Source organism: Colletotrichum spaethianum (assembly GCF_022836535.1).
Source record: "Colletotrichum spaethianum MAFF 239500 DNA, contig31, whole genome shotgun sequence".
NCBI lineage: Eukaryota > Fungi > Ascomycota > Sordariomycetes > Glomerellales > Glomerellaceae > Colletotrichum > Colletotrichum spaethianum.
The window spans coordinates 354,487-382,216 of NW_026054801.1; the positions used below are offsets into that span (position 1 = coordinate 354,487).

General features: G+C 55.3%; 7 protein-coding genes across 7 annotated transcripts; 4 read left to right on the forward strand and 3 right to left on the reverse strand.

Moving 5' to 3' along the window:
• Positions 1-3,643: 3,643 nt before the first annotated feature.
• ColSpa_09892 (transcription factor BYE1) lies at positions 3,644-4,783 on the forward strand (the record flags this gene model as incomplete). Its single annotated transcript, XM_049276104.1, has 1 exon — positions 3,644-4,783. One exon carries the CDS (start codon positions 3,644-3,646, stop codon positions 4,781-4,783), a length of 1,140 nt encoding a protein of 379 aa, XP_049132061.1.
• Positions 4,784-7,370: 2,587 nt separating this feature from the next.
• Positions 7,371-7,727, forward strand: ColSpa_09893 (uncharacterized protein; the record flags this gene model as incomplete). The annotated part of the gene is made up of 1 exon (XM_049276105.1): positions 7,371-7,727. The coding sequence occupies one exon, from the start codon at positions 7,371-7,373 to the stop codon at positions 7,725-7,727; it is 357 nt and encodes a 118-aa protein (XP_049132062.1).
• Positions 7,728-11,384: 3,657 nt separating this feature from the next.
• ColSpa_09894 (uncharacterized protein) lies at positions 11,385-11,777 on the forward strand (the record flags this gene model as incomplete). The annotated part of the gene is made up of 1 exon (XM_049276106.1): positions 11,385-11,777. One exon carries the CDS (start codon positions 11,385-11,387, stop codon positions 11,775-11,777), a length of 393 nt encoding a protein of 130 aa, XP_049132063.1.
• An 849-nt stretch (positions 11,778-12,626) lies between these two features.
• Positions 12,627-15,401, reverse strand: ColSpa_09895 (spindle pole body component alp4; the record flags this gene model as incomplete). Its single annotated transcript, XM_049276107.1, has 3 exons — positions 12,627-13,018; positions 13,074-15,282; positions 15,345-15,401. The coding sequence occupies 3 exons, from the start codon at positions 15,399-15,401 to the stop codon at positions 12,627-12,629; spliced, it is 2,658 nt and encodes an 885-aa protein (XP_049132064.1).
• A 2,688-nt stretch (positions 15,402-18,089) lies between these two features.
• ColSpa_09896 (nuclear distribution protein PAC1-1) lies at positions 18,090-19,599 on the forward strand (the record flags this gene model as incomplete). The annotated part of the gene is made up of 3 exons (XM_049276108.1): positions 18,090-18,127; positions 18,193-18,358; positions 18,421-19,599. 3 exons carry the CDS (start codon positions 18,090-18,092, stop codon positions 19,597-19,599), a joined length of 1,383 nt encoding a protein of 460 aa, XP_049132065.1.
• Positions 19,600-20,371: 772 nt separating this feature from the next.
• ColSpa_09897 (cell death-inducing p53-target protein 1) lies at positions 20,372-20,819 on the reverse strand (the record flags this gene model as incomplete). Its single annotated transcript, XM_049276109.1, has 2 exons — positions 20,372-20,446; positions 20,496-20,819. 2 exons carry the CDS (start codon positions 20,817-20,819, stop codon positions 20,372-20,374), a joined length of 399 nt encoding a protein of 132 aa, XP_049132066.1.
• A 1,833-nt stretch (positions 20,820-22,652) lies between these two features.
• Positions 22,653-27,443, reverse strand: ColSpa_09898 (sulfite reductase [NADPH] flavoprotein component; the record flags this gene model as incomplete). The annotated part of the gene is made up of 3 exons (XM_049276110.1): positions 22,653-26,563; positions 26,619-27,383; positions 27,425-27,443. The coding sequence occupies 3 exons, from the start codon at positions 27,441-27,443 to the stop codon at positions 22,653-22,655; spliced, it is 4,695 nt and encodes a 1,564-aa protein (XP_049132067.1).
• Between the last annotated feature and the right edge of the window lie 287 nt (positions 27,444-27,730).

Sequence of the window (27,730 nt, forward strand, 5' to 3'; positions counted from 1 at the left end):
GCCGGGACTAAAAGATGAGGACCGGATGTCGTCCCTGTACACGTTTCATTTTCGGCAACCTCAACCATGCCTCGATCGCCTTCCCCCTCTGTCCGGAAAGAACAAAAGCCATCAAGCAATCCCGGGAGACATGCCATGTCTTCATCGACGAAGACCCATGCTATATGGCTGCTGTCCTCGATCAACGATGCTTAGCAACGTAGATCCATCTTCAATAGGCCGTCATGCGTAGGGTACGGCGTCCGCCGATGTAGGTAACCGCAGCTGGACCAGCGATGACGAGTTGACACGGCTATCTGGAATTGGCGGCGGGGTCTCCAAGCGGGCCCGAAGTGAACAACAGCCGCAGGGGGGGCAGCTAAAACGAAGCAACAGCGGTACCCGGCTGCTTCACGGAAGTGATAGCGTCAACCCCACCATCTGAAGCCTGACGATTCCGCGGAGGCGGCGGTGATGATGTGCTGGCATGCGGACTCGAACGGAAGTTGCACTGTGACAGCTAGACCAAAGACATTGAGGAACAAGAACGGATGGGTGCGAGAGAGCGACTGCGGGGGTCAGTGACTTCTCGCCGTTATGGCTGGGCTATCGGGATTCGGTCGCATGTGCGGTTATGAAATGTTTCAAGAACCGAGAAGAAGAGGGTGAGGTGAATTTGCAAAATAAAATAAAAAAGTGTCATCCGGAGGCTTGCGGCCGTGAAGCAGCAAAACCTCTTGAACAGCCTGTCCGGATTCGCCGGATCGGACTTGTATACCTACTTTGCTGATATGCAAGTCTCTTGATTGGGTTTGACGGGAATATTGTCGTCCTCGAACCCGGGATGAAGTGTCCGGGCAGTGGCACAACTCGCTGGGGTTGCAGATTGCAGACGCTCCGGCACCTTAACCTGGGTGTTGTGTGACACAACCTGTCGGCAGTGATTAAGGAGGTGAGATGATCTGATATGCTCAAAGGGGAAAAAAAGCAGAAAGTATTAAACCCGAGTCGAGTTTAAGGTTTGACAGTGTGTGTAAAACAGACAGCAACCATAACAACAATAACAACCAGAAAGAGATGAAGAGTGAAGAACGAAGACCAAAGGGGGCTCGCCCGCCACACGGTCCCTTCAAGTGCCTTTTTAGGCACAATCTTGGGCCAGTTTGGTCTTGGACTGGAGCTTACTCGGGTTCCTCGGCCAGCGGCCAAGAAACATTTGCAGTTGAGATAAGATTTGGGCCATGGCTCGGATGACCGGTTTGTGGTACGGGTGAGGCTCGATGGCCTTCGAGATTCGCGGTTGTTGAAGGGGGGAGAGTGTCACGGCGAGGGGCTCTATAGCATCTGAGTGACTTGCTCACGGTCTCGCGTATCGCTCGATGATCATCGCTTAATGATCATCTGGGGAGAAAGGGGAAAGAGCAAAGCATCAGGAAATGTTACCTCAAGTGGAGGGATGCAGTGCAGAAGCGAGGCCGCCGCCTTTTCGACGGGTCTGGCTGCAACCCATCATTGCTCTCTCATTGAGCCGATGATGGGAATTCAGAGGGCGAACAGTAAGGGTATCGGGATACATTGGGAAGGCCATCATCTTGGCTGGTGTGTGCCGGGTTTGACGGGCAACGCTTGGGCCCGTGCAAACCCCGACGGAGTGTAACAATTCAACCGGATGGACGCAGCAGCGAAAAGACGCAAAGACTCGTACCAATCCTATGGAGGGTTTACTCCGGAAACTAGTCACTGGTTGGGTAAGCTGGAGTGGGCAGTAGGCGGGCAGGATTGTATGGGATTTTCAGAGATCGAGATTTGAAAAGCCCATCGGAGTTTGTGCCCGCCTACGGAGCGCGCGGTCGGTGCCAGGTTTGACACCTAGAAGCCCTGCTCGATACGATTAGTAAACGTGGGATGGGGCGTCCCGGTGCACCAGCCTCAGGAACAGGTGTCGACTGGGGATGTGGGCGAGCGAGGATAGGGTGGCACCTACACTACCAATGATGGGGAACCTATGACGACATGGCGGGGGAGCGTCGAGCAGCCGAAAAATCAGTACGATGGATGCTCAGTTGTCGAGCTGTTGGGGCACGACACGACGGGGAACCGAGATTGATGCCGTGGTGCGTGGCTGCGACGGCGGATGTATGGTCAAAGCCTGTTTGACTAACTCCGAGGGGATGGAAAATGTGGCTCGTTGTCGCGTCGAAATGGGGCACCACACACACACACACACACACACACACACACACACAATATAGTCACAGTCTTTGCACCGTGTTGCCACTCGAGGCAAGCCACAGTCTTGACCAAGAAGCTGCTGGAATTGCCCAATGGAAGGGCTCGGAGTCTCGGAGAGCTGAAGGGGTGGCAGCAAACTCGAGACTCCAGACGAGCTGCATGCTTTCGCGAGCAAGGATGGAGAGAGTATGGGATGTGAACAACCGTGGAGATATAATGGGGATGAAGAAAGGCTCTGAATGGACGCAACGGAGTGTTCCTGGCAATGATTCCATTTTAGTGGAATGCTAATGCCCGGCTACAAGTCTCTGCACACAGTACTCTATACTTTGTGCGTGCCTGGAGTTGGACCGTCGAGTGGGTGGGACCCGGCCGATCAGTCCAGGTTACCAGGTACATAAGTCATCTTGATTGGTGCGGAGCCAGACTCGACTCGACCGCTGAGAGACGTCGTTTTGGTACCCGGAACAGATTCCGGGACTAACAGCCAATCAAGATGACTCAGCCGTCCGGAGGTGACCTCCGGGCCACGCCTCTTGGCAGACGAAAGCAGGTCGTCAATCTCGCGTCGGACAGGCACACGTCGTCATCGCACAGATTTAGCTCACAAACTTGCCGTCTCCCTTCCTAGGGCCCAAGCAGGGCCTAGAGCCTCCTGGGAAGCTTCCATCGGTGTTAACAGCCCCGCAGTGGCTAGCATTGCGAACGATATCTGTACAAACATGGAACTGTTTAGGCGCTGGTTATCACAATGAACATCCTTCACCCACGGCCCCCCCTCGGCAACTCTTGGGCGATAACCTCGCCCCCCCTCTCCCCAACCCTGTTGGACCTCCATGGGGCCCTTTGACTGGCCTGACTCTCCTCGCGGTATCACCGCCCATCCAAGATCCCGATTTGGGAACTGGCACTGACCTACATACATCCACCGTATGGGGTTACTGTCCTCCGCCATGCCTTGTCTCTATTGCCTTGCTGCTACTGTACCATGCTCGTGCCAGGTCCCAGGTGGTTACGAAAAACAAGACCGGATCAGCTCTCCGCACCCAGTCTTCTTTCGGTTTGTCTGTACTTAATAAAAGATCCAAAGGGTCTTCGCCCTCAACCCCTTCCCCCCCTTCAAAAAGCCTAAGCGTATATATATATGTTTCTGGTCAGCCGCCAACGGTCTAAAAATTCAGACGTCATTTATCCCACTGCGAATTCCTCAGACGTACTCTTGAAAGTCACGAACCTGGTTTATTTTATTATACCGCCATCGACAGCAACAAAGAGCATCGTGTCAGAGTCACTGCCACCGCTATCGACGCTATTCCAGGACCCAAGCTTAACCAACCAACCCGGCTACAGCCTGGCAGGCCTGGATACACCCTGGTAAACTCTCTTTCTTCCCCGGTTACAACCTCAGTTCAGCACAAGAGAGCCCGCAGCCATGGACTTTTCTGTTAGCGGTGCGATTACGGTTCAACAAAGTGGGTTACCGGGTACAGCAACAATTTTCGAATCGCCGCCCAACTCTTTCGCAAACTCCACAGACGCAAAGATTTTGCAACAACATGAGCAACAACAACAACAACAAAGGACGAGATTCTTGTTCCAGCAGCAGCAGCAACGCATGCAACAACCGATTGGGTCTGGGAGAAATGCCTTGCACTCCGCATTCGTGGCTCCTTCGGCGCTGAGTTCAGCCCCTGAAGCACCTTTGTTGGTACCGGACAGACACTCTTCGACATCCACGCAGAGCTCTTCAGGATGGCAAGACTCTCCCGTCAGCAATGACGCCGAATCTCTATCTTCGCCAACGAGCTCCATCATTTCACCACCTACCACCACCAATCTTCCATCAGCGCCGCCGATTGATCCCCTTATTCTTAGTTCGGTGAAGGATGATCAAATTCCCCCGTCAGAAGAGGCACCCGAGCCACCGAAACGCCGCAGAGGCCGACCCAGGCTGTCGGAGGGCGCCCCAAAGACGACCCGCGCGACGGCCCCGACGACCACCAACCTCCAAAGAAAAAGCACTTCGCGACGTACATCGACCGCTTCGGCGAGCGGCGCAGACGAACTCATGAACGACCATGGCGGCACCACCAACGACAAGAAGAACCGTATCCGCGCGAGAAACCGGGAGGCCGCGTACAAATGCCGACAAAAGAAGCAGAAGGGCATTGAAGAGCTGCAAACCCAGGAGGCCATGGTGGAAAACATCAACAAGAGCCTCAACAACGAGGCGGCACAGCTACGCGGCGAGATCTTGATGCTGAAGAACATGGTACTTCAACACGGTGGCTGCGGGTGTGCCTATATCGAAGAGTACATTTCCGGTGCGGCACAGAGTCTGGTACAATCGAGCATGGCGGCTGCCTCGGGTCCTGGTGGACATGGCATGCAAATGCATAGCCAGAATTGCACGAACGTAGCAGGAGGGGACGGGTATGTTGACTGGAAAATGTTCAACATGGGTCCTCAGGCGGACATGCCTTCACTGGAGTCGGAAAGCGGGTTCTCTGGCTTCGAGGAGGCCGCCTCTCACAGCGCGAGAGCACAATCACAAGGGGCCTCGATGGTTTGAAAAGGAAAAGACACCGTATTGGAAAGGCCTTGGTTGCGGGTCTTGTTGCGTGATCTATCGCTTATTGGCATGGCGTTTTGGAGCAACACTTAAAAGATGACTCAGTACTGGCACAGTCATTAAAACATTGACACCGGAAATTGGCGGTTGGCGAAGATGTACTAGCGGTTGCAGCGAGGGCGTCTTGGGGAGGATTGTCTTTCGAACAGGACCAAGAGCTTATGCCCGACTCTACTCTGCAGTAGATGATAACGAGATCAATGATATTCAACCTGATGAAAAGTTCCTGCTCCCCGACACATTTGAATCTTACTCAACAATCATTTAACTCATCTAGGTTAGTCAAAGTCCACCAATGAACGACTACTAAATTTCGGTTTGCGCATTGTATGCGTCGCTGGAAAACTACACAACAGCCTTCGGCATTTAGGGCTTTAAACTACAGCTTACGGAAGATCTGTTGGGGTTTCCGGTTGGAGTTGAACCATTCACATGTTCGACCCCAAAGTCTCTAGCTTAGTCTATTGCTTTCTGTTGTCAACTAGCCAAAAAAGACTCGTACAAATGATCCACAAGCCGAACAAGACTTGCACACACATCGCCTCCCGGACTTTCCTTAACTTGGCTGAAGGCGAAATCTGCAAGAAGGGTTGACTCGACTCCTTTATGCGTACGCAATCCTCAAGAACCTTGTGACTGTATTAGGGACCAATTGCCAACCTCCTCTGAGCCGAACTTTTCTGAGGCCACACCCAATGCCCTGTTTCTTGCCCCGGCAAGCGTTATCCCGTCGAACAAAGAAGCGACTAGTCATTCTTGGTTGTGGACCACACGCTTCCCAAGTTCTGTGCAATTGACGCGGCCTATTTCAACCAAACCTCTGAAAATTGGCGAATATACCCGAAGCCGTGCGAAAGCAGTAGGCGACTGACTGGTGCCGGGCCACGGGTCAACGTCTGCCACCCACACAAATCTGAACACGGAACGAACCCCTGGACCCAACACGACAGCAACATTCTCCGGCACAGGCACCCGGATGTATTTCGCGGCATCAAATGGAACCGGAGACTGTTCCGTTGCGTGCATCAATCACCGTCCTTGCATTTCTACTCCCAAGGCCAACCGAACGCCGCCCCATACTTTCAGCCCATCCAATAAAGGTCCTTCGGGGTACGGTTCGAGCCCCGTCATCCAAGTCTACGCGCCAGCGCCCCGGAGGACGGGACACGGCATGAGGTCAAAGGGCGCGTCATACCAACTTGGTGTTGATCCCAACGAAGCTGTGACTTTTTTTGCACTTCATGCGCATTCAATGATCTGATCGGCGACTGTTACCTAGGCTGGCCTGGTGCAATCCGTTACCTAACTGGCTAGCCATTTCTTCTTCATCAGAGGGTCGGAGTCAAGACCGTCAATGGACTGGTCCTCAATCACTTCGGCTCCGCCATGGTTGCGAGAGAATTGCACCCAAAAGTCGTCATTTCCACGTCTTCAGGGTATATCTACCCTTGAACCCAATCACAGTTCAGCCAAGTCACATTGTGTGGACACTTGGGTTTCCCTCTGCAACTTGCCCAGGACTGAAGTGGAAACTGTTGTCGCCACCAACAAGCCATGATCATCAGCGTGTCCACGTTTTTAGTGGGGCACCCGTCGCGCATCATCGTGCAGGGTTCCTCCCATATCGACACATCGATGGGGGTGTCATTAAGCTTTCTGGAAACTCGCCAGTGCCGCGCTACGAAACCTTGACAGGTGCTTGGACTACGGTTTTGTTGCCCCGGGCTGCTCACATGTCAGTGGACAAGATGGGAACCCCAAGGTCCAAGAAACTCCCCCGGACTGACAGCGCAGGTCAGCATGTCCGCCGTGACCCAGGAACCCAAGAACCAAGATGTCGGGCCGTGTCTGTGCTAGGAGCAGTTCGAAGTAGCATCGCTATGCGCTATAGAATGAATCTCTGAAGGGCATGGGCTCGACTTCACGCAAGCTCGCTGTACTCAATACGAGACTTACGTGGACCTCCAAAACCACCAGGCCCAGACCATCGCCTTCTCGTAAAACGTGCTAGCATTTGGAGCTAGCCAAAGCCAATTAGCACATCAACTCTTCAACCCACATCCTTATTCCAGATGCCGGAATTTCGGGATTTTGGAATCTTAAGTTGTTTTCAAGGCTCAAACAAGTTCGCTGACACAGCTGAGGGTTAAAAGGATTATGGACGCAACGGGTGTGGGTGGAATAGCTTCCATAGGCCCCAGCAGCCAGCAGCAAGGAATTACCATGAGTAAGGCTATCTCACTCGGCAAACCATCTAGCGACCGTCGTTTGCCCGCACAAGAAACAAGGATATGTCCTTCTCCTCTGCCGTATAACGTATTGACGAAGCTTCCGGAGTGCATGCTATCCTTTATGCCTTGTGGCCAGGTGTACAACCCCTCTCTCCTTCATACAACCCGGTTTCTCGAGATATCAAGCGCTCGAATGGCAATTTTCATACTCCTGCACCTTGAACTCATGTTCCTTTACTTTAAACGTCTGCCATGGGGCAATTCCAAGAGGTTCTACTACCTCCATCGGCATCACCATGTCGACGCCCATTCTTCCGGTCTACTTTGAGCTAAGCTGGTCGATACTCAGCACGATTGGTGCCTCCAACGTGCTTTTGGGTCTCCTCGTTGTAGGCATAACAAGCTTTTCGCAAATCACTGTAGTCCCCATCATCTCGTCGGCTGCTGGTTCCATTGCGAATGGCCTTTGTTACTACGCCTTTTACGACGAGAGCCCCTCCCTCAAGCACAAGGCAGCCGCCTCAGCATTTGCTGATGTTTTCTGGGTGGTGCGTATGGAAGACTCCTCTGAGCGGGAAAATGAGCTAACACGACTTAGATCCAAGAAGTTGGCTTGTCGTTTTACAGCTATGCCCTCCTCCGAAGAATACTAAAAGACAGGATGTGGAAGGTTTTTAACGCTCTTTTCTGGATCATTGTTCTTGCCATCATCGCTATCCGGATCATGATCGCCACATCACGTGTCAGATATATTCTCAGGGGTAACACCAAGCTACAAAGCACCGTGAACAACCTCCATATCGGTTACTTCGTCCTTATCGCCTCACTGGAATGCCTCAGCGCCTTCTTCCTTCTTAAGACATTCGCTGAAGTCAAGTCAACATCAGCTCGAGCGGCCTTAAAAGGGGGTTCTTCAAGTATCTCATGCGCAGTACCGAGGTCCGTCTTGCGACATTGGCTGTCCTGGGGACGATGAGAGCAGTCACGTACTCCTTCCAGATGACGGCTCAGAGCGCGACAACCACAGCTAGTCAACTCGACCGCTTCGCCTACACATTAGAGTGTCTCTTTCCATCTGTAATGTTGTAAGTAGTCTCCGGATGCGACATGATCTTGCCGGATATCGTTGCTGACAAGTCATGATTGGCTAGTATTGACATATTGGCATCCAAACTGGTGTTCACGACCCAAGTGTACAACCCCACTCGGCCGAAATGCCTACCTCCAAGAGGATTTATTTCGGCCAGGAAAGCAAATGGCGACTGGGTTGATGCCACCCAGCAGAGCGAGCAATTGGTCGAAATTCGTGGGGGGAGAGAGGGAGACTCAGAAGGAAATTTTATCAACGCTATTCGACCAAGATCCAGCGCCGATCTTGAGAACATGGAATCACAGTGTAAGGGAGGGATCAGCAAGAAGATTGTGATTAGCGTGAGGCATTCTATACCAGAAAACCCAGACAGACCGAGGCAGTGTCTCACTTCACCTTGACAGTAGAGATGACGATTCAAATGAAGCTGCCCCATCAGTGTCCTGTGTAGAATGATAATTTGATAATTGATGAGCCATGCGACTGGCCTGTACGGATTTATTCGATAGGCGTATTTGAATGGACGTGACTGATGGGGATTCATAGCAAAGGCGATGAAATCGCGAAGAGTTTAATACCTGTGTTGTGTTGCATTGCTACTTCGATCACTGGTCCCTATTCTGTCCTTTTGGATTCCTTGCCAGTAGCACAAGTCTACAAAAAGTATACTATGCTTAAACTTTGATCATCCAGTCAAAAAAGACTATATCTCAAATAGTAGGTGCAATAATCAACCCCTACCATCGGTTATGGACAAACCACTGATGATTGGCTGTGTTCCCGCACGCAACTAGATACAAGGAATAGCTCTTGTTTTATATGTTTATTTGACCACCTAGGATCTGACAGACTGAACCCTAAACCATTTTGCTTGACAAATTCCAATAGGTGACTTGTGCTGTATAAGGTCGCTGGAACACAGAGAATGTGTCGTGTTTTTCAGCGCAAAACAAAAGCTACAGCCTTGTCACATCAAGAGCTTCCCATTCGCCATCTCAGCTCGGTAAAAGAATCACCAGGTATCTGAACCTGGCTAAATTAACAGGTTGAAGCCGTCGTATCCATCTTGAGTTCAGGGCCTGCGGGCTGGTTGGCGAATGAATCATCACGCGCCAAAAAGGTTGGCCATCAATGGAAGGAGACCTCGTATGACAAAACAACCGGAGTGTTTGTGTTAAAATTCAGTCAACCATATTCTTCCAAAAGAAATCTACAATGCTAAACACAGCTGAAAAAAGAGCGAATGCCTCCTATTCGAGACTCAATATACCTTACGAGATCCCCCGTCTTTTTCAAACTCGGTCTGGTGCTGATATTGCCAGTCTTTCGAGACAGGCCAGAAAAATTACGGCGTCACCCACGTGGGACGCAAGCCGATCAGAAGATTCTTCTAGCCTCTCATTGGCAGCTGGCTTGCATTGATGTCCGCCCTGCATATTTGGACGCCAGATACCGTTTGTACTCGGTCAACTGGGACCCCATATTTGTTCACGGTAACGGAATCGGGACAGCTCGCTGGCAGATCCCGGCTTAGCATTGGATAAAATATGAGAAAAGGGAACAAAGTAGGTGAGAGAACATTAATATGGGGTCCCAGTTGACCGAGTACAAACGGTAAAGACAAATCACGGAAAAGAAACTCATGCATGACGTCGAGAAATACTTCACGTGTTCGGGCATATATTAGCGTTTTTTGTTTTCTCTCCCGTGTAAAGAACAACAACAGCAAGTCTTTAGTAGCAACACTCTTGACACTCTTGCTTTGTCTTAAGACTTAGCCTGGTTACAAAGTAACGACAACATCCAAATAGGCTCCACCTCGAGAGGCAAAGCTGATATGACTGAACGTTGAACTGTAAAGAATTGTGTAACCTATGTTGACAACCCGCAGACTAAGCAAACACACACATCCCGCATGATACGTATATGAGTGCCAACATAGCTCTCAACTGGGACAGGAGTCAGAGTCAGCCACTCAAAGTCATAGTGGAAGCACTTGCCTTCAACAGATCAGCAGAACTGCATCCAGCAGCGTAGGGTATCGTGCACTCTCAACTATTCCCCTGACTGAGCGTACTAGCAGGCACTCAGAACAAGCAGCGCCCACCAGTCATCAAGATGTTGGGAAGGGGCAGCTTTATCGGTCCTGCTCGTGCAAGTCATGATTAGATCCTCAGGCCTATCCTGATGGCCCATCTGTTTATGAGTCTTACTGATGATAAGTTGGTTTAACACACAAGGGAGAAGGGAGACTGCTAGGCAAACAACGGAGCTGCTACCCAGGCAGGCGGGTGGTGGTCCATAGAGACTGCGGCGACAGCATTGATTGCAGCGATATATATCTAGCTTCATGTGACGCAAGCACGAACGAAGTTCGGAGCACAGTCGTTACATAGCGACTGTCTTTTGCAATGTACATTTCAAGTGATACCGCGATGTGATAGAGAATAATTGGATGATAGGGGCGACAAAGTTTCGTCAAATCCATTCCCAAATTCGACGCGCATACACCTAGCCACCACTAACAGGTTGTCAAAGTCTGTTCTAAACAACGAGCAAAACCGTACCAGCTCGGACCTTTGACAGGACCTCAGCCCAGCCTCGTTCGACCGAGAGCACAACCTGCAGGCGTTGCAAGGCCGGCATCAAAGCTCCCCCTCTGAAGCGCAGGTGGGGTTCCCCGGTTCCCAAAAGCTTCGAAGCAACGACGCGCGGGCGCAACGATGTCCTCATCAAGGTTGGTCTCAACTGCGAGGACGAATGACCAGACTTCGCTCAACATCTGGAACAGAACCTTTGAAATCCTCTCCACCCCCACCTCCCCCTCACCTTCCAGGCCTGCCCCCATCTGAGGCTCTTCTCCCCCTCACTATAAGCTTTTTGCCGCCTTGGCGATTCCGAGAAAAGTGTCAAGAATGGCCGATGCACTTACACCGTTATGGCCCGTCCGCACCGTTTACATCCCCCATCCTTCAACCCAAGACCGCGGATGGAATGACGGAGAAAAAGCTTCTTTGCCTACCGTCAAAGAGCTATAAGTTTCTGTGCTGGCCCCTGTCACTTGTCACCTCTTCTTTCTCCCCCCCTTCTCCTCCCGAGCTCAGGCAACTGTCGTTCGCACGTCCTGACATAGTCAGCTGAGCCGCTTGGCATCACCTCAACCACCCAAAAAACCCTAGCTTTGCCCATCATCAGCATCCAACCGACGACATCTCCTAAGATGCACCTCTCCGCACTAAGCCTACTCGTCCTCTTCCTTACGCCCGGCCTCGCACTACCTACCGCAAAAGACGTCAAATCCTTCACCTCCGCCTCCGACCCCTCTGTTCAGGACGTGGGCCGGCAGAGGGGCAGGATCGGCATAGACAGCGTCGACCCCAGCGCCCTGCGCGTCGACCCCGTCCGCGTGCTCGAAAAGATTGCGCAGTCCTCGTCGCACATCCCGTCACTCACGAAACGGAGCGGCGTCCTGCTGGAGGAGGAAGACGGAAGGGTCGCCAGGCGCACGCAAACCCAGGTCGAACCGGCTGATGAGGACACGCACGTCCTCAGGCCGTCACCCCAAGTCATGCCGCCGCCGAACGCACGGCGGAGGCAGGCGAGGTCAGAGTAGGAGCCGGAGCCGGAGGACATTGGGAGAAAGGAGAACAAGCGCGCAGGGGCTGAATGCAAGGTACATCCCCAAGTTCAGAACTGGATTCGTCACTGTTGAGAGGGTGGAAACTAGGGTGCAGGACGGACCGAGAGGGGTGATTGATTTGTCCAGAGTGTTTAGAATCGAAAAGTATGCATGTCTAGGCCCGCAAGACATGGATCGAGGGGCTTCGGACTTTTGGCTGGTGGAACCGTGCTTGAGGAAACATTGGATATCGGGTTTGGGGGTTATGTGCAGTCTGGTCAGCAACGGAAAAGTGCAAACTTGGGTGGATAGGGCTGTTGGATTAGGCGGTCGAGGAAGCTTTCTAAACTTGGTAGATAGTATGACCATCGCTCGTAGCAAGCCCACAACAAGATACTCGAAACCATGAACCAAGTGTGCACGGCTTCACTGTCAAGCGAGGCAAAGTCTGCTGACCCTCGTTGTGAGTCTCTGATCGGCAGATAGTTCTGTTCGTAACCATCGTGAATTAAAAAGTACAACTGCACCCCTCAAGGCTATACAAGCAAGTTGACAGAAGAGAAAATCCATAACTCATACAGACAGAAAAGTGCCTGTTCCAAGTGGAGGCCGGATATGAGGAATGGGTATGCATCCGACGCCAATGATATGCAACCAAAAACAAGCGAGACCCCCTTCCGACCGTGACCGTCACGAGCCTCCAACCAAAACCGCCATCATATTCACATGAGTATTTGACATTGCCTCCCACTCCGGGGGTTTCGTTGGCCAGGTTCAAGGACGGGCAAATCCTTGTTTCGCCTACGTAGTGAAGTCAGTCGCTGTGTCGGTAAATGATACATATCAGGACGAATGACTAACCTTCATTTGTTCGATCCTGGCTTTCAGTTGACTCGTCACCTCGGCGGCACGCTTCCAGCTTTCCACGCCATTGTTGTTGGAGTTCATACCACCACCTCCTCCGCCGGAAGGGAACGAAGGTGGCGGCATATCATCAATGGGAGTGGCCACAGAGCTTCGGTAGCCTCTAGCAGGGCTGCCACGACCAGAGGACGCACTGCCCGTGTACCTAAGTTCGGGACTAAGCGCCTTTGAGCGAGGGTAGTGATGGTCTCCGTTCTCCTTCTCCTCGGACATATTGCTGGCGTAACTAATGCGGTTGTGTCTGGCAGAGGACGACCCATACGAAGCATCACGGTAGATGCCGACGTCATCATGCGTGGGCGAAGCGAGGCCTACTACTGCGTTAGTGACAAGCCAAAGAAGAAAATAAAAGCAGATTGGACATACCAGGGCTGGCCATGCCTGATCTGGAGTTGAGGCCTTCAGCGTGGTTGAGCGCCCTCTTGAGGCGGTCGAGCTCGCGTCTGAGGCGATCGTTTGTCTGTTCTGTGGCCTCGGCATCGCTTCTTGCGCGGACCAGTTGCGTTTCCTTGGCCTTGATGCTGAGAACATCGCGAGTGTGGTCTTCGATGAGGCCTGCGTTCTGGTTTTTGAGCTCCTGGATCTCAGACATGTACTTGCTCCTCTCGTGCCGCATCTCTTCAACTTGGCGCGTGAGGCGCTCGTTCGCTGCCCTCAATTCCTCGAGCTCAGCCCGCTCCATCGCGGTGAGCCCGTCGGAGGGTGGCGGTGACGCAGGAGGCATCTGTACAGGGGCAGCAGCAGGCTTGGCGAGCGAGCGTCCGGCAAGACCGCCGCGACCAAGGCCAATGCGAGGCTGTGGTGGGGGAGGGGCGGGGTCGTCTTCGGGCATGATGGGGGCAGCTGCAGGACGACGAGGGGAGGCGGCGGCCGGTGCTCCAAGAGGCCGCTTCGACTTGAGGCCAGCGAGGCCCGACGGCTTCGGCATGCCCATCTTGGTACCGGCTGGCTTGGGACGGGAGGAGGCCTGCGGCGACAGAGGCTCGGGATCGGCTGGCGGGGGTGTGCTCGCAGCTGGAGGCATGACTGGCCTCTTCATCGGCGGCTTCTTCCCTCCGACGAGCTTCTTCGGCGGCGGTGCCTTTGCTGCTGGAGGAGGCGCCTTGGGCTTCTCCTTGGCCTTGACTTCAGCGGTCTCATAGAACTCCTTGATCTTGGTCTTGCGAATGTCGTCGAGGCCCTCCATGTGCGGGTTCATGGCACGCTCGCCAATGATCTTCATGACAGTGCCCAGGATTTCAGCGCCACCCGAACGGAGACCCTCGCTGGACTCAGACAACAGCTTCTTGCCCGACTCGACAATTGAGGCGATTTCGGGTTTGCTTGGCACGTCTCGGGTTGTTCTCAGACAGCGAATGAGGAACTTCATGGTGCCCTCCTTAACCTGGGGGTTCTTGTGAACGAGGTACGCGTTGATGTCCTCCAGGCAGTCGGTGAGGCTCGTCGCCAGAAAAACCTGGTCCAGAGCAGCACCCAGAGCGTCCGCCACAGACGCCTTCTTCTCCTTCAAACGGTCCATGATGGGTTGCATGACGGTGGCGCGGTGCTTCGCGTAACTGGATCTCAAGCCTTTGGCCAGAACTTCAATACACTGCGCAGCCTGAGTGACGACGGCGACGTTGGCATCCTTCATGCACTTGGCAAGTCCTCGGTTGATCTCGTTGAAATCGCCGTCCTTGATTCTTGGGACATTGATTGCAGCGTAGAGGCCTTCCACCGCTTCTTTTCTCTCCTTCCACTTCGACGAGGCCAACGCTTCGTTGAAATTGGCAGGAATCTTTCCAAAAACGTCTTGAGGCTCTGCCAAATCAAACGCGTCCATCTCGGCCGGCTCCTCACCGTAGTCCCCATCGTCCTCTTCTTCTCCTTCGGCTCCTGGAGGCGGGGCGCGCGCCATGGCGGCTTGTTGTGACCGCAAGAACCGTTCTTGCTTTGGGGCGGGTTCCGCCTTGATCTTCTCGAACTGGGCTTCGAGGTCGGTTTGTTGCGTGGGTTTCAGGTCGCCCCAGAACATTGGCTTCATGGCTTCGCGCAGCCATCTGTAGAACTCGACTGCGAGGTTCGTCGCGGCGGCACGCACGTTCTTGTCAGCATGGCCAAATGCCTTGGGGAGGGCCTTTAACACGGGTTTTGGGTCGACCGTTTTGCATCCGTAGTTGTGGTAGATGGCGGTCAAGGCGGTGATGGCGGCGGCGACAACCTTGGGCTGCTTGTTGGAGAGGGCGGGAATGATTTCTTCAATAACAGGGGGCGCGACATCAAGCTCGACAAGCAGGAGGAGGGCCTCTAACGACGAGTCCTTGGCGGCGGCGCGTGTTGAGGGCAGGCCCTTTTCGCAAATGGGCCCTATCGTGACACCGCGCGTCCTTGTGCAGTGTTCCTTGCCTCCAAATTTGAGAAACGCGCAGTACGCGGCAAGACCTTCTTGTTGAGCGGCGACGTTGGAATCGGCGACGGCGCCTTTCCAAATGCCCGAATCGGAGAGGAAGGGTCTGAAGGCATTGTCGTACTCGTCGGCGGTGGCAGCAAACGCCTTGGCGGCGTCTTCGTAGGCCTGCTTTCGAACTTTCCACACCTAGAGCGCGTCAGAGGAGGGGCCACGAGGCGGCGGCGCGAGGAGAGGGGCAGTATCGTTACCTTGTGGACAAACCTGTCCTGGAGGGGGATAGAGCTGAAGTCTTCTTCTTCGGCCATCGGAATGGAGGCTTGTTGGCGGGGCTGTAGAGGTTCGGTTGTAGCGGGGGGAGGGCGAGGAGAAGGGACGGGACTTGAATCGGGAGGGCAATTCTCCTTGTCGCGGACTCCTAGCTTTCTGAAGCTACCTACTCGTCTGATTAGCTTGGAGAGGGAACGGGTATGTTTGACGTGGCGGTTCATGTTGGGGACAGAAGCGCGCTGAACCACCGCGTGCAGGCGGCGGGCAGCTGCAGGAGCAATGACTGTAGATGTTTGTGGTGATATGGGGAGAGGGGCAGGCACGGCTTACAGTCTGAGAGTCGAGGCAAACGAGATCAGATGGTTGAAGGTTGTCGCGGCAGCAATAGTAAGAGTGCCCGTCGTCGAGTCAATGAACTGCTGGTACTTGGGGAGTTGTAGGAGCAGGAGTAGTAGGAATAGGGTGAGGTATGTGCGATAGGTAGTTCGCGTGGAAACAAGGGGTCGGGACAGAGGATTCGAGAGAGACTAGACGTGGGAGTTCCCGTAGCGCAGGTAGCGCGTTCCGTCGGTGCAGGTGAGGGCGCGATTCGAGGTTAGTCCGAAGGTTGGAACACTGGAGTGTGTGTGTGTGTGTGTGTGTGTTGTGTGTACAAGAGAACGTGACTGGGGGTCCTGTTTCTTTTGTTTGTCCAGGAACAAGAAGCACAGGGAATTTTGGTTGTCGGGACAAGGGCGAAGGGGACCCAGATGTCTTTGCTTGTACTTGTGCTTATGCTTTTGCTTCCCAGTTGGGTGCAGCGGACTGCGAGCGGGTGGGCAGAGAGGCTCAAGGTGGGCGGTCTGGTCTGCATTGGGCACCTGGCCTTTTTTTCTTTTCTTTTTCTTTTTCTTCCTTCCCTGGGGCCGTTGTTCCTGACCCTGAACCTGACGTGTTTGTGTGGGGGGTTGCGCGCGAACATCGGGTAGTTGGGCATGATTGGGCCACTGGTTTCCCGGGTCAACACAGGTCACATGATGTCCCAGGCCAGACAGCCAATGGATAAAAGAGGATAATTGGCTTATGGGTCTGGGCTCTCTCACCTGCGCTTACCTGGCCTGACCTTGACTCACCTCGGTCTCCATCTCGGGAGCCGTTGAAGTTAGATGAGCTCCATTGCTTTCTTCTTCCCCCCAAGGAAGCATGGACTTGTTCATTTCATGCATTAATGGCCGTTGTAAGCCACTGAGGATGGATGGATGAATGGATGGGTGCCCCCTAACCCGTCTTCATGACTTGCCCATCATGGCATGAATCAAAACCATCAAACTGTGGCTGAGTGGAACCCATGTCCATCCAAGATACATAGGTACTGCATACCTACGTCCCATCACTTTGGTCGGGTCTTAGAGTCTGGCTGGCTGGGCTGCTGCTGTGCGCCGATGGCTGCAGCAGGGGCGGGGCACCACGAACAGCGGCATGTTGGTGTTTGTGCTCAAGACCTTCGACGCAACCAGAGCCTGTTGTTCCATTGCCATAGAAACACCATTCATTACCCTTGCATACAGCCTGAGCCAGCCAAGTGATGTCACTGGGGTAGGTGGAGACCGAAGCACATCTCACAGCCGGCTGCACCTGGCAGGGAATGGTCTCAATTGGGTGGCACCACCAGCCACATCATCCCTTCCGGCAGATCGACCTTCCCTAGCCACACTTCATCCCACTCTCGGGGCTGAGGTTTCCTCATATCCCCTCCGCGTCTCCTCTGTCAAGAGCGAGATACCTAGGTAGATCAGTGTACAAAGAGCGCAGATTTCCCCAGGGCCCCTATGGAGGGGTCTTCTTTTTCGGGGACCGCCCAGTCCACTGTCCCGTGCCACTACCACTGCCGCGTACGCGCACCGCCTCATCTCCCGGCAATCACACCAAGTTTCTTCAAGGTGCTTCCTCCGCAGTCTGAAGCACATGAAACATTTTGCCTTTCTTGCTGTCATCGCTGCCGCTGCCCACTCCTAGCGTCACGGAGTGACCCTTTTGCTGAGCCTCACCCCTCGCTTCCATCCGCATCTTGTCTCTTGCTCCCATCGCCAAACCCGCATCTAGCCCATTCCAATTCCTGGCCCAAAAAGTCAACAAACCCGCCATTGAACGACATAGATATGCTGCCCGACGCCTGGGAGCAGCCCAACCCCTGAACACGACACGCAGAGACAGAGAGAAACACCAACGCCGACACCGCCTTTCCCAACGCACCCCGACCCGACTCGACTCCACGAACATCTGCCACTGGGCCCCGGTCTCCTCCCCCTTCGGCCCTGACTCTTTGCATCTTCCCGTCGCCGCAGCAAAATATCCGATTGACAAGGCTGCCAATTCTAGAAAAAAAAAACCCCTCGACTGCAACTTGCTTGCACACACACAAAAAACCATCAGCCTCGCCCACTACCTATCTTAGTTTCCACCCAGCTCCTGCTTGCTTTGATTGCACGTGTCGCGCCCATCGCGGTTGCTGCGACCACCACCACCACCACCACCACTTACTACCGCCGCCACCACCACACGGAGCCCAAAGCACCAAAGCACCAAGCGAGAACCTGCAGGCACAATCAACAAAACATTCACCGACTTCTCTCGGATTTTTTCCCCTTGTGCTCCCTTTCGCCCTGCTGTGGCACCACTGGCCCCTCAACTTCGATTCTTCACCTCCATTTCTCCCCTTCGCTTGGTAGCTTCGACCGCAAGCCAGGATGAGCCAGATCCTGACCCCTCGGCAGGCTGAGGAGCTGTTGGTCTCCCTCTTGCCCAGCAATCCCTCCGTTGTGCGCCTCGACTGACCCCGGTACTCCATAGGCACAAAGCCATCATTGCATACCTCTCTTCGAGCAACCTACCAAATGCTGCAAATGCCCTCAGGGAAGAGCTGCAGATCGGCGACTCATTTGATGCTGCCACCTCAAAGAAGTATGAAGGCCTGCTGGAAAAGAAATGGACCAGTGTAGTGCGCCTGCAGAAGAAGGTTCGTCCCTTGGCGTCTTATTACGCGCGCCGGGCGACCTTTGCTGACTTGGACGCTGCTAGATCATGGAGCTCGAGTCTCGAACCGCTTCTCTGCAATCAGAAATCGATAACGCTACACCGACCTCGCTATCCCGACGAAACCAAGATCCCACCAGCTGGCTGCCCCGTTCTCCCGCCCGACACACCCTTCAATCCCATCGCGATCCCATTACCTGCGTAGCGTTCCATCCCGTATTTTCGTCCCTTGCCTCGGGTTCAGAGGACTACACTATCAAGATTTGGGACTGGGAATTGGGCGAGCTGGAGAGGACCATCAAGGGACATACGAAGGCGGTGTTGGACGTCGATTTTGGAGGCCCACGCGGTGCTACCCTGCTCGCATCTTGCTCAAGCGACTTGACGATCAAGCTATGGGATCCCTCAGACGAGTACAAAAACATCCGAACGCTGCCTGGCCACGACCACAGCGTCAGTGCAGTGAGATTCATCCCTTCGGGAGCGGCAGGCGCCACAGGCAACCTCCTCGTTTCGGCGAGTCGCGATAAGACACTGCGCATCTGGGACGTATCCACGGGCTACTGTGTCAAGACACTACGGGGACATGCGGACTGGGTACGAGACGTCTGCCCGTCGCCGGACGGCCGTTTCCTTCTATCGGCCGGAAACGACCAGACGGGCCGGCTTTGGGACATTAGCGTCGCCAATCCCGAAGTGAAGTTGATGCTGGTTGGCCACGAACATGTTGTCGAATGTTGCACACTCGCACCGCCTTCCTCGTACAGCCATTTGGCGACGCTTGCAGGCCTCAAGAAGCCACCGCCAGCGACAAATACCGCCGAGTTCATGGCAACAGGAAGTCGTGACAAGGCCATCAGGTTATGGGATGCCCGAGGAAACTGCATCAAGACTCTTACTGGCCACGACAACTGGGTGCGCGCTCTGGTCTTCCATCCTGGAGGCAAGTACCTACTCAGTGTGTCCGATGATAAGACATTACGATGCTGGGACCTGGCCCAGGAAGGCAAATGCGTCAAGGTGCTCGACGACGTACACGGCCACTTCGTCTCTTGCTTGCGCTGGGCACCTGGTATCGTGCGGGAGGCAGCAACAAATGGCGACGGAGCTAACGGCGCCAACGGAACACCAAGCAAGGCAGCAGCGAAGCCGCAGGATGTCCAGATTCGCTGTGTCATTGCAACAGGAAGTGTCGACCTAAACGTGCGTATCTTTGCCAACTGAGCATTCCTGCCAAGAGGCCCCAGATGATACTACAACAACCGGGTGACGAGGTGGCCGGCTGGCGTTTGCGCAAAGAGGCAACAGGCCGGGCCGCCATCGATCACGGCGAGAACAGATACGGGATCACGGCGTAACGATTCACGAGGAGCAAACGCGAATGGGAAAACCGGAGGCAGGCGTCAAATGGGGTCAAAAGTACGGCGTACGATCTGACGATTACGTGATGCCTTCGCTGATGATATAGATTTTAGGGGAGATTGTACATAATCGAATAGATACCCGCATCGTGTCCTCGCCGGGCTTTCAACTTATGCATCCGCATTGGTGTTGAAGTGGTCGTTCGCCAGCTGCGGTCAAGGAGCATCATCAAAAAGACCAACGGGCGGCATCCGGCAGCGGCATCGGCTTGGCTATTTTCACGAGTTTCAACCGGGTTGGTCGGAGTTGCAGAGTCACGATCTCGACTGGTGCCTTGCCCAACGCGAGCACAAGCAGCAGTACGAAAGATTGTGTTCTGAGGTACGACCAGGCGTGGATAATGAACAAACGGCAAAAGGCGACTTGATGTTTAACCAATGCCGACTACTTGGTTTAAAGTGAAGAAGGGTATCCTATGCGCCTTGCGTGATAATGATGCCTCGTACCAACGAACCTCTTTGCACCCAACTCGTATCAAACTGGCAGCAGCATCTCCATCTAAGCATCCTGGTATCCCTTGGACATGCTGCTCTCAATCCCCGGCTGCTCATGCCACGTCTTTTCCGGCACCCGTTCAACCATTGTAGGCCTGGTGCCAGTGGACCTCGGTCCTTCCACTACGGTGGTACGTCGCCAGAGGAATACCGCACTGCCGACCGTTTAGCTTCTGTTCCGACACCGTGCATTGGAACACATACCTTGGAGCACTTGTGCCTCGCGTCCTTCAACGACGTGAACAAGTACGGGATACACCCCAGACAGCTCACGCAGCAGACGACGGCGGCCAACGTGTGGGTGAAGCCGCCGGACGAGTACTCGACGGCCGTCACGCCGCGGGCGTGGCAGTCGGGACACTCGACGGGCGCCGGGTGCGGGCCCAGGGCGGGCAGCGGCGTGCCGTAGGGCTGGAAGTTCTGCGGGCCGCCTTGCATCGGGAAGCTCTGCTGGGGTTGCAACGGAGGGTTGTACCCGCCGTAGCCTTGGGGCGGAGGGGTGTTTGTCGGGCCGCCGTACTTGGGCATCGCGGCGGCGGTGGTGCCGGTCTGTTGCTGGTACTCCGGGGCGGGCCGGAGACGTAATTGTCCGAGCCGGGTGCCTCGACGGGGGGTTGTTGGGTTGGTTTGTCCATAGTGTGTGTGTATATATATGGGTTGCTGTGGTTTACTTGCCGGAGGGGTATAGGTTATGTGAGGTGAGAAGAGAGAAGAGGGAATGGGGAGGGGGGGGGGGAAGGTGGTGGGAAGCGGAGGGCTGTAAGAGAGTTTAGTAACTTATATCAAAAGGTCCGATGGGTGGCCTTGTTGCTGTTGCCCGCGTATACACTCGTACCGGCGCACCCGCCCGTTCGCTTCCGTCTGCGAGCCAACATCAGATGAATGGAAGGCGAGGGTCGGTGCGAGTACCACTCTCTGTGTTGTTGCACGCTGCGTTTGTGTGTACGTGCGCAAAGCCGATGCAGGTACAAACGGGTCGGGCGGTTGGATGGTACACTTACACCAGGGCCACGCCCGGTGCACTCTTCATTTCGCCTCGGGCGCAGGCCGGTGGACTAAGACTAGGAAAGGGAGGCAGAGGGGGCTAAGCCGAGCAAACTCGAGGACTGCGTCACACACGATTGGAGTGCTTGGATTGGTGTGCGCCCAGTGCGACAAGTGGTGAGTAGAAAGGTGAAGAACGAGGGAGATAACATCGTCGCGGGGGTGGTCCCTGTCGCGGCCATCACGCTGAGGCGGGGAGCAAAAGGAAACACGAAGAGGTGATTGCCAGACGGCGCGGTAAGTCGGGACCGCCAAGCGGAAGGAATGATATCATGGTCTGTTCTATGGGACAGGTCGGGGCTCAGCTACGCTATAGTACACGGCAGTACTCTAGTGGTTGTTGGTACGGTTGGCAGCGTCGGCCAAGTCAAGATGTGAAGGAATCGACAGGAGACCAAGCTTGGTGGCGATGCCGTGTCGCACGGGCGTCTTGGTGTTTGTTGACGAGTGATTGGGTCAGGTGGTGGTGTGCCGTCGTCCCAGCCTGGGCGCGGACCTGGGGTGCAGGAACTCAGCCACGCTCGGGTGCGTCAGCCACGCCTGCACTCGCCACACATGGGACGATCACAGACCAGTCTCGCCAGTCTCGCCTGTGGCTGTCGCTCATCCTACCTTTGATTCTCTGCCATCGAACCCCGCTGGTGGTGTTTGCAAGGAGTTCATCCGCGGCCCTACAGGAGACGTTTGCATGTGTTTTTGTGTTCGGCCACATAAACAATGTGCGTTTGATTCGTCTGGGGTGTTTGACCGTAGGCCAGCACAGATTCGGGCGAAGTCGTTCCCATATTGCCGCCTGGTTGTGTAAATCCTGCAGGCCATGCTCTATAGGCTTGATTTTCTTACGGAAGCGCCGGCGCAGCATATGGTCGTTTACAAACTGAGATGGCTTTTATGTGTGGATTGAATCAATTCAGAGCATTGTGGCTCGCTGGCACTGGCTGTGTCAACGATTCAGGATGAGCCGGCGGACTGCGCCTCACACCTCCCACTCCTTTTCCAAACTTTAATTCAAATGTCAATGGGAAGCATGGTGCAAGATGCAAGCGATTTGTGCGTGTATACTACTGGTGGCTGAAGTCAAGTCCGAGAGCTTCAATTTGTAGAAACCCGACGCGAGGACAGGGGATGTAGTTTTGATGTGCAATAACAAGACCAAAGAACTTGAAATTATGCCCAGAATTGCCTTTCCTCAATATGTAATAAGTAAATAACATAAAAGCTTGTTCACAAGGGCCTCGATTGCCAATTCTCTCGATCCAGTATAGACTCGTCCGTCTCGTTTATGTCAACTAATAGCAACTTTATGCCACCTCGCTCTCAGAACGTTGGCGCAATCCTCGCCGGCTCCTGGCTCGCCACAAGCTCCCTCAACTTGAACGACCTCAGCGTGCTTGTCGACCGGCTGCGCGGGTTGTGCATCGGCCCGGCCGCCACCTGCGCCGACATGCGCGCCATCCGGCTCTTGTCGTCCAGCGACGGCGCCGGCGACGCCGGCGACGATGCCGCGGCGCTTCTGGACTTGAGGTTGAAGCGGCTCACCATGGACTGGATCGCCGTGTTCGGGTCCGGCGGCGGCGGCGTCGCGACGGGCGTCGGCGGGAACTGGTGCGACATCCCGCGGTGGTGCATCATTGTCCCCTGGTGCCGATATTGGGAGAAGGATGAGATGGACCGCGAGCCGTCGGAGCCTGCTGTGCCGCGTCTGTTGAGGGCGATACGATTCATGGACTCCTCGGCCAACGACGGCGTACGTGGGCGAGGCAAGTTTTGAATGTGCAGTGCGTTGGTCGCCGGGAGGCGGCCTCTTGTAGGTGATCGACTGGATCCCCGACTAGACGGCGGCGTGGTGACGCCGTTGGCGTGGAAGTGCGGCTGGTTCGACGCGACCATCTGCTCGAAGCTCGTGTTGAGCGGCATCGGGGGCATCTTGCTCAGGCGCCGGATGGCCCGCATGTTCTTGTCGATAAAGGTCGACATGCGGTTCAACGCGTTGCTGTTCTGATACGACTCAAACGCCGAGGCGCCGTTGATGGGCGCCTCGGTCCTCGCGCGGTGTCGCTCGTTGAGCTGCATGCTCTGCTGCGCTGCCGGACCAGGCACTTGCGGCGCGTTGCGGATCGTCTGCTGGATCTGCGAGAGGACGTTGTCAAACACCACGGTTTCCTGCGCGGCGGGCTTATACGATGGCGCGCCGCCAATCACGGTGCTCTGCGTGAGGACGAAGAGGGACCCATCCCGGACCCGTCGCCTCACGAGGTCCCAGCGCGTGCGGGCCGGGTTCCGCTCAATCTCGGGCTGGTAGATGGAGCACTGCGCGAGCTTGGAGTAGAAGACCTCGAGACGCTTGGCCATGCGCTCAAGGATCTGCATGAGGAACTGGCAGAGGGCCGTGACGCGCTGGGCGTTGGACGAAGCGTCGAGGGTCATGACCGTGTCGAAGGCGTCCATGCCGTGGCACGCCTCCTCGCGAATGTCCTCGAGGAGCTCAATGTCGAGCTGTACAGACTTGTTGGCGTAGTCCATGATGCCGCGCTCCATGAACCGCGCCGGCTCGCTGTCGCAGATGAACTGGCCGACGCGGGAGACCTCCTTGGACGTTGCGACGGCGTCGGTCGACGTCTTGGCGCGGGCGATGATGCCGAGGATATCGGGGAGTTTGACGTCGGAGCCGACCGAGGCGGCGTTGGCCATGGTGAAGGAGAGCTTCAGCACGAGCTCCTGGAACTTTGGGCCGAAGAGGGCAGAGAAGCCGCCTTGAAGCAGGCGCGACTGATACTGGTAGAAGATGCGCACGCCGAGCATGTTGATCAGGCTGCCCTGGAACCAGAGCTTGGACGAGCCTAGGATGTCGTCCATCTCGAACTGCTGCGCGACGAGCGTCTCGACCGTGGTTCTCATGTACGCCGACCACATGTCGTAGAGGCCGCTGAGCTCCTCGCAGCCATGATAGTCCGGCTTCGGCGTCAGATGGCCGACAAAGTACTTGGTGAGCAGGCTGGCGACCTCTGGGTTGTTCGTGTGCGCCAAGTTGTCAAAAGACTTGGTGCAGTCGACACCGGCGTTTGACTTGAGGATCAGGGTGCCTCCCGGGTGCATGGGAGAGAAGTCGGTCACGTCGTAAACGCTGCCGTGGACGGCGATCCACATCCTCCCTCCCGGTCTATGACCGGTGTGGACGGACAGCTGCGAGAGCGGGATGGTCGGGCGGTTGCAGGGGAGCGGCTTCGGGGTCATGAAGACGTCCAGCATGATCCGGCGCTCAGCGAAGGCGGTGTTGAGGATTAGGTCCGTGGATTCCATGGTTGCTGTGCGGTGGTTGTAGATGGCCTTGCGCAGGCCGCTCATGACCGAGTCGAAGACGGCCACCGAGCCGCAGATGTACAGGTACCCGCCCAGGCCACCCTGTTTCTTGGACATGACCAGGTCGCAGACACCGGCGCCTTGCTCGGCGATGAGGGTGTCAATGTACCGCGGCTCCGTACGGCGCTCAATGAGGTCCCTCATGGTGGGATCGTACGCGAGGCCGCGGCTGTCGCGAGAGAAGGCGAGGTGTACCTCCATGAAGCCGGCATTGACATACTGGCGCAGCTCGTCCTCGTAGCAGAACTTCTCTCGGTTCTGCACGCCGAGGAAAAGCATGTTCTTGCCAACCGAACGGCCGGCACGAGCCTGCCAGAAGCTGCGGAAGGGAGCGATACCGCTGCCGCCGGCGAAGAATGCGCAGGGGGCGGCTTCGTCCAGAGGCAGTTGGAAGGCGATCGGTCTGGAAATTCCAACCAGCAGATCGGCTTCGTCGCTGTCGAAGTCTTCCGGAGAGCCCACGGGCGGGTTGAGGTAGCCGCTACTTACACCGGAACGTGTGATGTCGGACTTGCCGGCAAAGGTGGCGCAGAGCTTGTACTCGGCCCTGGAGATGGTGAGATCGACCGTGCTGGGCAGTAGCTCTTCGGGATAGTTGGAGATGGAGTAGGTGCGTGGAATCTCCACCGGGATGAGGTCGCTCAGCCAGGGGATATCATTGGAAAGGTCAAAGGCCTGGTCCCAGATGTGCGTAGGGGTGTCCATGACGGCAGCCTGAAGAAGATCCCCGAGCGAGCCCCGGACCGGCCATTCATCGGTGGTCAACACTTGCAGCAAAGTATTGGAAGAAGCTCTCAGCATGGCGTGAATCTTGAGCACAAGCTCCTGCGTCAGCGGCGCCAGGTGGCCTCGGCGTAGTATGTCCTTCACCATGAGCTTCCTCCCCCTGGTTAAGGAGCTGGCAACGCCGTGCTTGGAGATTGTCTCGAGATGCTCCGCGAAGCGAGACCACTTGCGGTCGAGAAGAACGGGACTCTCGAGCATTGTGTCCAGGCCGAGGGCTGCGGCGACCTTGGCGCACTCTTCCCAGCTGTTGAGAGGCATGACTGCCAGTCGATCCCCGGGCTGGAAGGTGATTCCTGTGTTGTGCAGGTCGAGAGTGACCATGGCGATGGATCGCTCATCGTCTGAGTCGACAAAGGATCGACTGAGAATGCGTGACTTGTACCGACATTCCTCAAAGGTGCCGCGCATCTCGTGCGGTTCGACTGGGATGTTTCCGCGGTACGGCTCCAGGCGCTCCTTCATGGCGTCCGAGAACTGGCGGTGCACCTCCTCCCACGGTCTACCCGAGTCATCGGAAGCCCCCGAGGCGCCATTGGTTTCCGTCCGACCCGTCTTGGACGCCACCTCGAGAATGCCAAACACCTTGTATCGATGTGTGCCCATGAACCCGCGCTCGCCCGTATAAGCCTCGATGATGCCGTCCAGGACGCCCATGAGCCGCGGATCGCCAGACTCCTTGACGTACTCTGGGATACAGTAGTGGTACTCGACGGCAGCGATGAATGCTCGGAGGTTCGATGGCAGCCACGCTCGCAAATGCAAGCCCTCGTTGCCGAGGAAGGAGTCATATTTCTTCCGACCGAGAAAAGCGTCCATGAGAAGGTAAGGGGGAAATTGGAGACCGGAGGCGGCAGGGCATCTCTTGGATAGGGGCGCGGAAAACTTGCCCCATCGCACCCACTCGGCCGCCGAGACGTAATTGTCACCCGAGCTGGGATTGGTGGAGATGGAGTGAAAGGCGTTGGGCATGCGTTCCAGGATCTCCTTTAGCCTGATCATCTCTCTCAGAAGACCTTCATTGTTGCGGTTCATCACGTGTTCCTGACAAGCGGCGATGGCATCAGGACCGTGCTGAAAAGAAGCTGCAAGTCTATAAGTTAGTATGAGAATTATGCAGAAGGGCGTGCATTGACAAACCCGCAGTGTCGGCGCATCCCTTCAAAAAGGCAATCTCGGTGCGCTCGCCAAACATAGGCCACCGCAGATCCGTGTTGTCGAATCGGCCAACGTAGGGATGGATGGAAGTCGGATCTCGCACTTTGATGTTGTATGAAGCCTGGTCGAAGAAGGTCAAGTGAGGGATGGCGCGTCCCATGCGACGGGAAACTTGCCAATAGGGCAGTCCGATGCTCCTTGGGATCCCTACTAGTTCCGGACCGAGGTCGTCACTCATCTCGACCCGCGGCTTCGTGGATATCGAGTTGATACTGACGCCGTCATAACCGTCATTCTTGTCCTCGTATCGGTAGATGGAGCACAGCATGCCCAGCGCCACGATGGCGGCCCAGAGTGCCTGGTCCGGTACGTTTTCTTCGGTCCCTTCGACGAGAGGGAGGGCGGCGACGGATTCTCGGACTCTTCCTCGTGAGACACAGCCGGGCATCCTCTCACAAAGGTCGGACCAGACACGGCCGGGACAGTTGGCGAGGGCGCCGGCGGCTTCGTTCGAATCGGGTGGGCAGAAGCCATACTCGGCGCTGAGGTACCCGTCCTTCCAACCGCTTGGCTGACCAATACCCTCGGCTCGGAGGATTACTTGTCGAGCTGGGGCTCCCAAGGCAACAGCCAGCAGGTCTTTGTCGTCAGCGACAAGAGTGTCGACGTTTTTAACTTGGGTAATATGATCTGCTGATGGAAGATCAGAGTAGACAATCTCGTTGATGGCCTTGCGTTCTCTGTAGACTGTAAGTAACACGAAGCAAAGCTAGGGAGAAAGAGCGTACCTAGCACGAAGCCACTCATCGACGTCTACTCCCTTTGGTATCTGATATGGTCAGCTGTGTTTTGCCATGAGAGCGAGGATTCCGTCCTACATCAAACGCAGCATGGAGATCACCCTGCTGCGTGTAGCCCGAGAAAGAACAACCCCTCGGCCCAACCCGTCTGTTCGCCGACTGTCTGCCTGCGGGACATCTTCCGCCACCTAGAGACCCAGACACAGGACACGATCGTTCAGACATGATTATTACGAATAAGACACCAGGGACCTGCCTCTGGAAGATAGAACCAGATTAGGAAGCAAAGCCACC